This window comes from Prinia subflava (genome assembly GCF_021018805.1).
Source record: "Prinia subflava isolate CZ2003 ecotype Zambia chromosome W unlocalized genomic scaffold, Cam_Psub_1.2 scaffold_31_NEW, whole genome shotgun sequence".
In the NCBI taxonomy this organism is placed as follows: Eukaryota; Metazoa; Chordata; class Aves; order Passeriformes; family Cisticolidae; genus Prinia; species Prinia subflava.
Genome location: NW_026960608.1, coordinates 2,410,857 through 2,424,983, shown reverse-complemented (window position 1 = coordinate 2,424,983; position 14,127 = coordinate 2,410,857). Strand labels below are relative to the sequence as shown.

General features: G+C 45.2%; 1 protein-coding gene across 7 annotated transcripts in view; it reads right to left on the bottom strand.

Moving 5' to 3' along the window:
- The window catches only part of LOC134564987 (ceramide transfer protein-like), a 191,684-nt gene extending 189,001 nt beyond the window's left edge, over positions 1–2,683 (bottom strand). For 2 of the 7 annotated variants that reach the window (XM_063424330.1, XM_063424333.1), the window contains exon 1: positions 2,191–2,617. In XM_063424330.1, coding sequence (XP_063280400.1) covers positions 2,191–2,286 — 96 coding nt within the window. In that variant the 5' untranslated portion in view covers positions 2,287–2,617. Of the gene's footprint in view, positions 1–2,190 lie in introns of all 7 variants that reach the window. The other 5 variants (XR_010083730.1, XM_063424335.1, XM_063424332.1 and 2 more) reach the window with 5 other exon arrangements.
- Positions 2,684–14,127: the final 11,444 nt, after the last annotated feature.

Sequence of the window (14,127 nt, the reverse complement as noted above, 5' to 3'; positions counted from 1 at the left end):
AACTCCAAACCTGTCTGATTTGAAGTTACTCAAAACTCCAAGAAGGAATTTAAAGACAGAAGAGATACAGAAAAGAACAAATATAGCTACCACTCCTAGTTCCTGCGGTGTTCAGCTGATAGAAATTCCAAGAGGAGGTAGGGTCAAGACGTGCTTGCCTCATGTTCTGGGTTAAATACCCTTTGGCTTTCCTGGGTCCTTCTGGTCATCTGGCCCTCTGGGGCTAGACTGGGCCTCCAGGGGTGGGGTGTGGGGCATAGCTTCCAGTATGCCAGTGATTGGCAGCCACTGCAGGGCTGGAATACAGGCCCAGGGGAGTGGGGTATACAGGGCAGTGCATTGCCTCACCAAAGGCAAGGCCAGACCTGCCCCTTTCCCCACACATGCACCCAAAATGTTTAGAGCCAGCAATCCTTCCAGTCTCACAACTTCTAAGATTCTCTTACTAAATTATTCCATTTCCTCCAAAGCTTTGCTCTTTACCAAAGGGCAGAACTGAAACAGTAGTACATACATAGAGAACTGTAGCCTACTTTTATTGATTTAAAGAAGAATTATACACATAAGTTATTAAAAGTAAATATTTCATTTGCAGAAAGCTTGCTATACTACCATTTCATTTTCTTTGGCTTGTCTCAAGTATTGCTGAGGCATCAACTAGCAAAATGTAAATGTCCCTTAGGCATATTCACTCCAACAGGTTTCACCACACTTGGATATTCATATTCCATTCCATGTTCTCACAGAAAAGGCAGCATCAGCTACACTCAGCACAATCATCCAGAAACGTTTGCATGTACATAAGCTACAGAATGTCAGAAGCCATGGCTTCACCTGCTACACCAGTAAAATACAGCACTAGGACTTATTAAATTATAAGATTTTACAGATGAGAGCCAAGGGCCTTTTCTCCTAGCTGTTCCCCTCATCTCTAGGCTTAGAAACATTTTCAGGACTGAAGGAGTTCAGAGTCCCTCACAAAAAACAGAGTACTAGCCCCATTACAGCTCCTCTCAGCATCCAGGGCCTACTTATAATTTCAGTACTCTATGATATGTGCCTTCTACACAGGTCTGTGTCTGGCCTTATTGCATAGGAAAGAAATTCAAAACATAGTGCTTTAATTCTAAAGATGTCAACATTATTCTGAAAGTACTTTCTGTTTTTAAAAAATCAGCTTATAAACTTAGTAATTCAGTATTCAGCTTTAAAATACTCCTTAAGTTTCGCAGTATCATCCAACACATTTGCAAGTCATTTAACTTTCAGTGATATAAGAGCAAAAAGTGATGCTTATTTTTAAAAGAGGGAAATAAACTTCAATGTCATTATTCTTCCACTCCTCCCCACCTCCTCTATCTCTCGCTGCAGGGGTATTTTATTGCCCTGTTTTGATAGTTGGACCAAAGATTGTGCCATTCGTGCCGGGGCCTGCTTCTGGGAAGTGACCACGAGCCGCGCCGGCTTTTAGGAGCTCCCGGGCAGGGACGTGTGATGTCGCGGCTCCAGACCACACCCAGGACCGACGTCAGTTTCGGCCAGAAACCTAAGGAATGGGGGAGACAGCTCCTCGCGTGTACCTGGATGCCCCCTCGCGGGCTTCTTTCCTGAAGCTCATGCCAGGCAGCCAGCAGGCTCGATACGGGGGCAGCAGGGACACCCAGCCGTCAAGCCCTCCCCCAGCCGCAGCTGAAGCTACACCTGCGGCTGTTCCTCAAGAAAATGCTTCCTCACGCCGCCTCTCAAAGGTTGCGAGGGGTAGGGAAAGGACGAACAGGCACTGAGTAGATGAGAGTATGAGGACGTAAGCCGCCTCCTCCTGCCTCCCTTCCCCCGGTCTAGGGGGGATGTGGTAGTGCCTCCGGCTGAGGGAGAGGGGGGTTTATGCCGGACGCCGGAGCAGCGGCCTAGCAGGCTCCGCGCCATCAGGTGGCGGCTGCATCGGCCATGACAGCACCTCCCACACCCCCACCAGGTCCCTCTACCGTCGCCGGGGAACGCAGGAGCCTTAGCCTGATCCTCCGGAACAGCGAGGTGGAGAGAAAACAGGCAGCCGGGGCTGACAGCCCTCAGCCAGCTGCAGGATTAGGGTGAGGGCCAACTGCAGGAGGGGGACTGTAGTGCGACGCGGAAAAGGGAAGCGAGAGGCCGTCAGCCACAGGCTGCGGGGAGGAGGAAAGGCAAACTTACCTTGCTGAGTACCCCACAGAGCTCAACAGGCAGCCCGAGCTCTGTCTCGGGGTCGTCTTCGGAGCCAGAGGAATTCCAACTCTGATTGTCAGACATAGCCGAGCAGGGAAGAACCGAGCGACCCCCGCCCACAGCAGCCTCAGCCTCCTCCTGCTGAAGGGACGGCAGCAGCGGGCTCTACTTGAGAAGTACCACTCCGCACCCGCAGTACCACCAGCAACCGGCCGGCGCCGAGGCATGCAAGCCTGGGCTTCCCCCTCACTATTGCTCCACGGCCCCTACCCGCGGCAAAAACCACAACAGAGGCGGCGAGGAGACACAAGTACGCGTCCGCCTGCCACGCATTCCACTTAGAGCGTAGCAAGCACCATCTTAGGCGAGTGCTCGCCCCTCGCCTTCCCTCCCAGGTGCCCTAGCCGGGCCGCGCGGTGGCTGCCGGGACTTGTAGTCTTCTGTCTTTCAGCAGTAAGGCTGGTTACAATTGGCTCTTGGAGACGCAGTCCGCTGCAGCGGTTCTCTCCCGTCGCCAGGTGGCCGCCATCGTAGTTTCGTCCTTTCTGTGGACCTAGCGGTGGGTTTCGCCTTCGTAACTCGATGAGGTGAGGAGCTCTGTTTCCTCTGCTGCCGGAGAATATATTAGACTGTTGTTCTTTTTGCTACCACAAGTTCAGGGAAATCAGTTAGGAATCAAGGTATATGATGATCTAATTAGAAAAATAACAGTCAATTGATGCATCTCAGGCTGAAGGGAGCACCCAAAAATGTAAAAAAGATGAATGGCCACCTGAGTGTGATAAACGCCAATCACTCGTTTTTTGAAATTTATGAAAATTTAATAAAGAATAAAAATTGGTTACAAAAAATATTAATACAATAATAAAAGTTCAAAAAGTTTTCAGAGACAGGACAAATAATGAGACAATAAGAGCAAAAAAGGTAGCCCGGGACTACCGTCCCCTCTTCCTCCCAGACAAAGGCTGCGAAGGAGAAGGGCCCCGTTAGGGAGAAGCCTCTCTAATTTTGAGGACAAACTTTAATGATTATGCATACTTTATCTAAGAAAAGCCCGTTTGCCAAGAGCCTTTTGCTAAACCCCTGGCGTCCTGGAGTCTGGCTTAACCAGGTAGCTTTTGTGGATTCAAGGAGATATGCATGGTCTGGCTTGACCAGGGTGGTTTCTGTGGATTCAAGGAGATATGCATCTTTCCCTCTGAAACATCCAAGAGGGGTTTTAGTCTGGCTTGTTGTAATTGTTCTCTCTGTACAGAAATCTCCGGGTTATCTTCTCTTTTCTTTTGAGCTAAGGAAATATACCTTACACACAATTCTTACTTAGATTCAATGTTAAAAACTACATTTACTATATTATTTAAAATGTTAATACTACATAACTTTTCTACCTAGCATATTACATATAGTAAATATCTGCGTAGAGCCACACACACACAATATGCCTTTTTCACATGAGCGAATCATGCAACACTGTGGACCAGCCCCTGGGAATCCAAATGAATTAATATCAGGTGCCAGAGAACCCATTTATAATTTAAATCGAATAATTAGGTTACAAACTGTCTTTGAAATAGTAACCAACCAGACAGCTACAGCTCTTGATCACCTTGCCAACCAATCCATTCAGATGAGAAATGCAATATTTCAATATCAGATGGTATTAGATTATCTCTAAGCAGAAGAAAGGGGAGTGTGTGGAAAATAAAATTACTCAAACTGCTGTTTGCAAGTAGATGACAATGGAAAAGTGATCAAACAAATAACAAAGGTAATAAGAAAGTTAGCTCATGTACCGGTCCAAATGTGAAAATGATGGGAATGGGACCTGTTTACGTGGGTACCTGGTGGACTATGGGTTAAATGAATGTTTTTTTCCTCTTATGTGCTGTAGCAACTCTAACCTTTTTACCATACATGATCCCTTACTTAGTGCAACTTATTTGGCATGTGATCAAAGGGATGCAGGTAGTAGCCATGCCAACAGATCCAGAAATTACTACAAAAGGACAGAAAATAATGTCGCTGCAAATAATTGCAAAACCAAAAAAGACCCAGGAGCAGAAAATTAAGTCAATGGTAACTAAAGTTTGTAAAGACAATTATTGATAAATTAAAAGAGGCAGGATTGAAAGAAATGAGGGACTTGTCTTTACAAACAAACTATGGGTCTGCTGGTAGATAAAATAAGCACTGAGAGATAAAAGAAACCATGGGAAGACTTCCACTGATTGATGAATGGAATGAGAGGTTTGTCTTTACAAACTGTAGGTCTGCTGATAAATAAAATTGGATACTGAGAGAAGAAAGAAACAATGGGAAGAATCATAAATTCCATAAGGAATTCCACTGATTGACACAAGGAAAAGACAAAAGAGGGGGGTTAACATTAGAAGGGAGTCTTAGGTATTAGGCGTTTCAGGAAGTCTGTACCATTCAAGTACCTCAGGCAATGGGGAAAGAGAGAGGGAAATGCAGCCAGGAAATTAAGATAAAAAGGAGGCTGCCTCCTCCAATAATTTGAGAGAGCCCAGGGGAATGCCCCATGGCCTCTCCCTTTATTTGAATAAAGTTACAGGACTCCTCTGTCTCCTTTTTGGACATAAATCTCTGGTGTTGTGGATTAATTTTCCTGACACTTTAGGGGCTCTTGTCTGGGATATTTCCACCATCCGGGGGCAATGGGCAGTGAGTGCAGCTGAAGGTGCATCTCGCCCAGTTTCAGTGATCAGCTCCCCTTGGTGGTGGCCAGCACCAGGCGATTGATGGGGTTCCTGAGACTGTCCAGGAGACAGATGAGTGGCAGACCAGGGGGATCTGTGAATAGTCCACAGGAAAGGACCACTGAAAATCTCACCAGTGAGTAAAATGGGATCTGTGGGGAGTAAACCTGGGAGGGCACCCATGGGGGATAGCACAGGTAAAACAAGGCACCCATGGAGGGTAGCAAATCTAAAGCCAGGAAGGGGCCCTGGCAAAAGGGATGATGATCCCAAAATATCTCTGAAGAATCCCTTGGGAGAATGTGTAGTTGATTTACACATTCTCCCAGAGGTAATTAAGGACATGGATGCCCAAAGGGGGAAATAAGGGAAAGTTGAGAAAGAATCTCGACAATCCATGCCCAGAAGAGGCAATAAGGGGAGTTGAGAAAGGGTCTTGATAACAAGAGATGGACGAATGATGTTGGTATGTTGAGAAAGAATTGGTTGAAGGGGAGTGTGGAAAAATAAGGTTGAGGCAAGGAGCAGCAGGACCAGGCACAGAGGTGCTGGGCTGAGGCTGTGGGGCTCCTGGGACTCAGTGTGGGGTGGTGCCTGACCCTGCCACCCCCTAGGCAGGGGCAACTGTGGCCCCTGGCCCCATGAGGCTGTGGAATGCCCCAGCCACCTGTGGTGCTGCTGGCTGTGCTCACTGGGAGTGCCGGGACGGGGGCCACGTTTGGACACTGCGGCAGGACAAAGAGTGGCTCTGGTATACGGTGTGTGATAAAGAGAGCGAGCATAAGGAGGAAGGAATATCCAGGAAATGCAGATTGTACATAGAAAGATTAGGATTTTCTTTTAAGAATTTTGTTTGCTTCTCTGGAGAAACTAATTACCTTGAGCTGTGGGAGAATGAGTACCCCCAAGCAGTAGCGGGGTAGACTAGAGGAAGAACAGAATAAGTTCCTGGATGAAGTGGTTAGAAAGATACAGCAAGTGTATGTAGAAAGGGATGAGGAAAAAGCAAAGGCAAAGGTGATAGTGTTTTTACAGCCACAGAGGAATAAACTGCAGGACCCAAAGTATCCCCCGGGCTAGGAGGGACAGAGTCAGCCACAAGGAAGTGGCAGAAGCATTCCCTCTTCAGCAAGGGAGAGCCTACCCAAACAGTGATTGGGAAAGAATCAGTGTGTTATCGGAAGTGGCAGAAGCATTCCCTCTTCAGCAGGGGAGAGCCTACCCAAACAGCGACTGGGAAAGAATCAGTGTGTTATCTGCAGGGCAGAGGGACACTGGAAGCGGGAATGCCTGCAAAAACAGCTGGATACTCAGGAGAATGAAATCCAGAGGATAATGGAGATGGATTGTTAGGGGTGTCAGGGGCTCCCATTATACCAGGGACCCGCCACACTGGAGCCCTTGTTAACTTTTAAGGTGGGTCTTGATCGAGAGGAGCTGTGTTTCCTGGTAGACACAAGGGCCTCTCGAGCCACTTTGAATTTTATCCCTAAGGGAGGAAAATTGTCAGAAAGATCTTAGATTATTCAAGGGGTAAGTGGAAAGGATTAGCAGGTGTGTTTTCAACCACTATTAGTAGATGTGAGGAATAGGTTTGAAATGCAGGAATTTCTCTTTGTTCCTAATTGTGATTGTAATTTACTGAGAAGGGATTGGATGGCTAAAGTGGGAATGCAAATTAATATTGTGAAAAATGATACAGAGGCTTACACTGGTAACTTTATGTAAAATGTCTGAGAAGGCTTATGCTGAAATAAACCCACAAGTGTGGGAGCTCCAGGGAAATATGGAAAATTCGACATGAAGCCTCTCCGAATTACTTTGAAGCAACCAGGACAAGTGGTATCTAAAAGCAATACCCTATTTCGAGGGAGGGAGGGAAGGAAGAGGAAGAGGAAGAGGAAGAGGAAGAGGAAGAGGAAGAGGAAGAGGAAGGAAGGAAGGAAGGAAGGAAGGAAGGAAGGAAGGAAGGAAGGAAGGAAGGAAGGAAGGAAGGAAGGAAGGAAGGAAGGAAGGAAGGAAGGAAGGAAGGAAGGAAGGAAGGAAGGAAGGAAGGAAGGAAGGAAGGAAGGAAGGAAGGAAGGAAGGAAGGAAGGAAGGAAGGAGTTATAGCCTGTCATTGAGTGCCTGCTAAAGGCAGGTCTTTTGGAGCCATGTATGTCTCCCTATAAAACTCCAGTCTTGTTCTGAATCAGATCCCTTCTTCACTTCAGTATTATTAAGTACTGGATTTGAAGCATGCTTTCTGGGGGTGTCCGATTACAGAGGATAATAAACAGTATTTTGCCTTTGAGTAGGAACAGGAGGAAGGAGGAAAAACGGTAAAACAACTTGACATGGACAGTCCTCCTGCAAGGATATGCAGTCACCAGGTTTTTTTGGGCAAGCCTTGCAGAAAATATTAAGAGAGTGTACTCCATCCTCAGGAGTTAGGTTGTTGCAATATGTGAATGATTTGCTTTTATCAGGAGAACAGGAAAAGGTGGTTGAAGAGACTACTGTGAAGCTGCTTAATTTTCTTGCTAAAAAGGGACTTAGAGTGTCTGAAAAGAAGGTGCAGTTGATAGAGAAAAAGGTTAAATATTTGAGACACATTTTGACTGGAGGGTTATGGTGTATTGATTTAGAAAGAATACAAGGAATTTTACAAGTACCATTACCCCAGACAAAGAGGGAGGTATATCAGTTTTTCAGGGCTGATGGGTTACTACAGAGCATGGATTGAGAATTTTTCTGTTTTAGCCAGACCTTTATATGACTTTTTAACCAAAGACAGTCCTAATGTTGTGGTATGGACACCAGAGGGAGAGCAAAGCTTTAGAATATTAAAAGATAAATTGGTTAATGCCCCAGTCTTAGCTCTTACAGACTCAGAAAAGGAATTTTAATTATACATGTATGTTAAACAGAACCATGCTAAAGGAATTTTGGTAGAAGAGCACAGGGCAACACGACCACCTGTTGCTTATTTTTCTAAGCTGTTAGACCCAGTGGCCAGAGGCTGGCCTCATTGTCTGCAGAATTGTGCAGCCACAAATTTAATGGTAACTGAGGCCCAAAAACTGACAATGGCAGGATATCTGATTGTTAAAGTTTCACATTAAGTTAAAGTTTTGTTAACTGAAAGAGCCTCTAAGTGAATGACTAGCACTCAGTTATTACAGTATGAATCTTGTTTAATGGAACAGGAGGACATAGAATTGAGAAATGGGCAAGAGTTTAACCCACCCTCATGTCTAAACAGCCCTGAAGAGAGGCTGGGAAGAAACCCATGACTGCATTCAAGTGATAGATCTCCAGACCCAGGCTCAGGAAAATTTATGCGACATTCCCTGGCCTGAAGGAGAAAATGTGTTAATTGATGGGTCTTCAAGGGTGATAGAAAGGAAGTGTTACAGGGTCAGCTCAGACAGAAGAGTTGCATGCGCTTGTAAGAGCCTGTGAATTATATCAGAACAAGATAGTGAATATTTTTATTAACCTGTAGGGGAAAAATGTTAGCTCATGAGAGTTTAATTTCTCGCCTATTGGAGGTGGTGAATTTACCAAAAGGGGTGGCAATTATACATGTTAGGTGACACCAGGCAGGGTACTCAGAGGAAGCAGTAGGTAACTGGCTGGCTGATGAAGAGGCTCAGAAAGCTGCACTGTTGCCAGAAATCTTTAAGATACTCCCCTCACTTCCAGTAGCCCCATTGCTGCCAGAGGAACTGTCTTTTCCACCAGAGGAGCTTGAGATCCTTAAAAAGAGTGTGACAGACGAAATAGGGGATAATTGGTTTTCAAGGAATGGTAAGCAGTGGATACCAAAAGCTCTGGCCTTACAAATATTAAAACAACTCCATGAAGGGAGTCATTGGAACTCTCAAGGACTGGCAGAAGCCTTCCTCAAGATATATGTTGCTGTGGGTCTTTTTATTTTGGCAAAGCAAGATATCAAGGGTTGTTTGATTTGTGCTAAAACCAACAACAGGGTTATAAAAAAATTGCCAGGGGAGGGAGGCCTTGGGCTGTATGTCCCTTCCAAAGATGCCAGGTGGATTTTACCAAAATGCCCCCAGGGGCAAGGTTTAAATATCTTCTGGTAATACTATGTCAGCTAACAGAGTGACCAGAAGCATTTCCAAGTGCTTCAGCAACTACAGGATCAGTTATCAAAGTATTTTTGGAACAAACAATTCCAAGATATGGGATTGTGGAAGCAATAGACTCAGATATAACTCATTTTACAGGAAAAATTCTTCAAGGGGTTATGACTGCTTAAAGAATACAATGGAACCTCCAAACCCCCTGGTACTCCCAGAGCACGGGCCGGGTTGAAAGAATGAATGGAGAAATAAAGAAACACTTTTTGGAGCTGGTGATAGAAACTAAGATGCCATGGATACAGCTATTGCTGCTAACTTTAGCAAGAATAAGGGCCAGACCCAGAGGGGATATTCAATTATCTCCCTCTGAATTGATGTTTGGAATTCCTTACCCTTGTAATTTTCAACCTAGTGGGGGGATGGAAATAAGTGATGTTTATTTAAAACAATATGTAGCCAGGATACTGTCTCTTGTGAATTTTCTTCAACAGGAAGCTCAGCTGGCACAGACGGTGCCTTTGGACTTTGCTGTTCATAACATCCAACCAGGAGATTGGGTGCTAGTTAAGGAGTGGAAAGAAGCACCACTGGTGACGAAGTGGCGTGGACCTTTCCAAGTGTTACTGACCACAGAAACAGCCATCAAGACAGCTGAACACAGGTGGACCCATCACACTTGGGTCAAGGTCTCTAAAGCCCCAGAGATTTGAACATCTCATCTGGAGGAGAAGGATGGGAACCTGTGACTGACACTCTGCAGGAGCAAACCGGAACAGTAGCCAAATAATTATTTCCTAGAAGCTCAAAATGGGACAAAGTTTTCTAACTATAAAATGGCATTCAAACATGCTGATTTGTTGTTGGTTATTTCTCTGTCACTTACAAAATATCATATACAGAAAACTTTTTCAGCTTTGACACAAAAGCTGCTTCTGTAAATTTGAATATTATGCCTTTCAGACCTTCATGACCAGTGCAAGAAGTAAATAGATTTCAGAGAGCTTAACAATACCTAAATTTGCCAATTTTCCTTTACAGAAAATATATACAAGTCTATAAATCCAGGGCAGGGGCATTACAGTTATATTAACATCAACTCATTAACTGGATTCAAAAGATAGTTACATTCTGTGAAGACTCTATGGCTGCTGCTGTCTCCGGGTGCCCTGCCAGGGCCTGGACAGAGCTGCTGCAGCCGTGGGGGAAGGGGGGGGGGGGGGGGGCGGGGCGCACTAAAGGCTGCAGAGCAGGGAAGCAGCAGTGCTGCTGGAGCCACCCTGACCCACCAGGCAGACCCCAGCACGAGGGGTCTGGGGAGGGTACAAAAGGTGCAAACATTTCATCGCTAAATACCTGAGGGGGAGCATCAGAGGTTATACATACTGAGGGGGTTTCTAAAGCTGATAATTGACAGATATGGCCAATAACATGGGAATATCTCCCCTTTTTAGGGCTTCTTCCCTGCATTTCTCTAATAATGTTGGAGAGTGATGAGATTGCAGCAGGAAATCAGGTAAAGGAATTGTAGGAGGAGGAAAATTAGCTAACACTTGAGCCATGGTGGGAAAAGCAGCAGCTGATTTTTTTACAGAAGTTAAAGGAGGATAAAGATCAGGCTTTTTTCTCAGGGTTGGTAGGACCAGGATCAAAAGGACTGCCAGGCCCTGGAGAGTAATTGTCTCCGAATTCAGTGGGCACTTCTGTATAAACATTGCTAACACTCGAAGCAGTATGCTAGCTTAAAATATCTGTGACAGGGCACTCACAAACTTGCTCAGCAGGCCGCTGTCTTGGTTTGAAAGACAGGTATCTGCTAGGAAGGGGGCAGGACCTCCCTAGAGATGGAGAATTCAAATCCCCTCCCTCCAAATTATTCCAACCCAGAAAATTAAAGGGGCTTTCAGGCAGAGGTATGGGGATAGGAATAACAGTTCTTTACTAGTATATATGACAAAAAAACCAAACAAACAACTACAGCATTAATAATAAACAGAACCAGGAACCTCAAGGGCTTTCTTTCACAAAAGCCTGGGGCAGTTTGATCTCAGTGCCCCTGTGGGACTCCGAGAGGCCAAGCTGGAAGGGTGGAAAGTCCCAGGCTGGTGGGTAAGATCAGATGCACCGCGCTGGAAGCTGGAGCAGCAGGGATGTCCCAGCAGGGCTGGGCAGTGCAGGACTACAGAGTAGCGGGAAACCCTCAAAGCTCTGAAGAAACAGCGGTGGTGGGGGGAGGGCCGGAGAAAGCGAACTCAGGATTCCTGGGTACACGAGCAGATGACTGTAGATTTCCCAGGACGAGACGGAGTGATGGCCATGAACTCTTCATGCAGCGAGCGGCAGCTTGACTGTCCTCCTCGATGCCGAGAGCGAGAGAGAGCAACTGCCCCCCTAGCTCTGTCTTTTACCTTTCCCAAAGCTCGCGTTATCTCCCCTCTGAGGGAAGCTCCCAGAGACCCAAAACAATAGGTGTAGCCTTGTGCTGCCATCTCCTTTGGCCACTTCCTTTGTTTTGGTTAAGCACCGTCGTTAAGTTTTCCTAGCAACTTATGGGAAAAATTCTTTAAGTGAAAAAGAAGCAAATGTAACCCCCAACAACTGCAAACTTTTTAAAGCGTTATACAGTTTTCCATGTAACTAGCATACCATCGGTGATTGGTCACCCTTGTTTTTTCTGTGCCTCTAGCTCAGCTCCTACTTTTTCCTACACTTTAGCATTGTGGGAACTGGGCAGGGGGAATTGATTAGAATTGCTATTCAGTCATATAATAAAACAGCTAACTGAACTGTCAGGGTTTTGAATCTCCGTTCTTTTGAAGTTCTATGTACAATTTCCAAATAAAGCTTGTGCTCATGAGACAAAAACTCACCCATAGTTCCACATTTGCAGTCTCATCTGTCCAGTGGGTAGAGACAAAGATTGAGGATCCCCTGTGTCTTGGGTTGCAATATGTAACCAAAAATGTGTATTCTATTTTCCATATGTTGAAATTGGTTAGAGAAGTGTTTTTTCTTTATCTCTTGTATAACCCATTCCTCATAACTCATGGGGGTAGGGGGCAGGTGCATTCTGCTAATGGGCCAGCCGTTAAAACCAGGTGGAGCAATGTTCCTTATCTCTTCCATGATCCATCCTCCCTCCAGGGGAATATCTTCTATTAATGGGCCATTAAGGCTCACCACATGACTGATACAATTGCATCATCCCATTGTGAGATGCTCCATCCAATGGGAGGAGCCAACCGTTCCTACCTAGATAAAAACTGAGAATCAGAAGCACCAAGGGAGCCTGTTTCGCACTGGATTCCAGAGTAAGACTGGACCTATCTTGCCACCACTGGACCTTTTTCTACAGGATCATCTACACTCCAAGAGAACCACATCTGTCACTCCAGGAGGACTTATTTTGGACTGCTCCCAACACCCTGACTAAAAGGGTGTCAGGTTGTATTCTGACTCTCTCAGGGTTTCTAGGTTTGTTTGTTTGCTTGGTTTTTTGCACTACTACATTTGTATTTTTTAATATTCTTAGTAAAGAACTGTTATTCCTATTGCCATATCGTTGCCTGAAAGCTCCCTTAATTGCAAAATTATAATAATTTGAGGGAAGGGGGTTTACATTCTCCATTCCAAGGGAAGCTCCAGCTTTCCCTGGTAGACACCTGTCTTTCTAAACCTAGGCACCCTGCCACACGACTCAGTTCAAATGTGGCATTGCTACCGGAGATTCACTGTTTGTGTCCCTTCATTATTTGTGTCCCTTGTTCAGGCGCCATTTTGTAGCAATTGGAAAAAACACCAACCCTGTTCTAAATCGACAGAATCACTTTATTAAGCACACACGAGTATTTATATTATTTACAGATCACAGAATCAAAGCTACGCAGCCATTAAGTAGGAGACTAACCAATCACACAAAGAAATGGCAGAGCAGATGTTTCTTGCTCCTTTATCTCAGACACTCTCACACATCCCACACAGCCTCTGCAGCCCAGTGTTCTGGGCCACTTAATTAAAACATTTTCACATGGGTATTTATGGCTGCAGATGATCTTTGGTATGCACTTTCTCATGGGAAAAAGGTACTTATTAAGGTCGACCAGGAGCAGCCGCTTCTACAACTTTAACCTTAGCAATTGTTGGGTCTGCAGAGGGCCAGGAGTATCTAAAGACTGGCCATGGGTGGCCAGCCCAGTTGAACATAAATGGGTCTGCAACCTGAGCGAGGTCCATAATGGAATAGGATTTTGGGATGAGGAAGTCCATGGTGACATCATTCCTCTGAAAGAGGCATTTATTGTCTAAATAGCAGAGGAGGCGTATACATGGGAAAAAGTGTTTGTGACTGGACTTTATCTTTGAGTTTAGATTGTTGGACCCCCAACTGCCCTCCTTATGATTGTTCCAAATATCGAGGCAGATGGAATCAAATGCATGTTAAGCTCTCTAATGGTAACTGAGTAAGATGTTCCTACCATAAATACTGAAGGGATTTTGAAAGCTGTAAAGCAGTGGGGAAGGACGAGTCTTTTGATCACTTATGTTTAAGTTGCCTCTGAGATAATTCCCCAAGTAGGACACATGTTGTCCGTGACTATCAGTGGAAATGGCAACACCAGAATGGAACTCGAACCCTTTTTAATAAGTTCCGTTCCAGATCCAACAAAACAGATCTGGGATGTAACTGTAGGTGGAAGCCTCATGTGGGAGCTTGGAAATGCAAATATTGTGATTCTTATGGTGGGGCAACTATTGCTGGAGGACTGTTAGGCCCAGGAAGCTGTATTTTGACCCACCAATTGATGATGAAAATTGGGAAGGCTCCTTTGCCAACAGCACCTGGGCTTTGAAAGAGCATTATTGGATTTGTGGCCAACATGCTTATCGCAGGTTACCTCCAAACTGGTCAGGGATATGTTATGTATGGTATATTAGACCATTGTTCTTTTTGCTACCACAAGTTCAGGGAAATCAGTTAGGAATCAAGGTATATGATGATCTAATTAGAAAAAAAAACCAGTCAACTGATGCATCTCAGGCTGAAGGGAGCACCCAAAAATGTAAAAAAGATGAATGGCCACCTGAGCGAATCCTGCAACACTGTGGACCAGCCCCTGGGA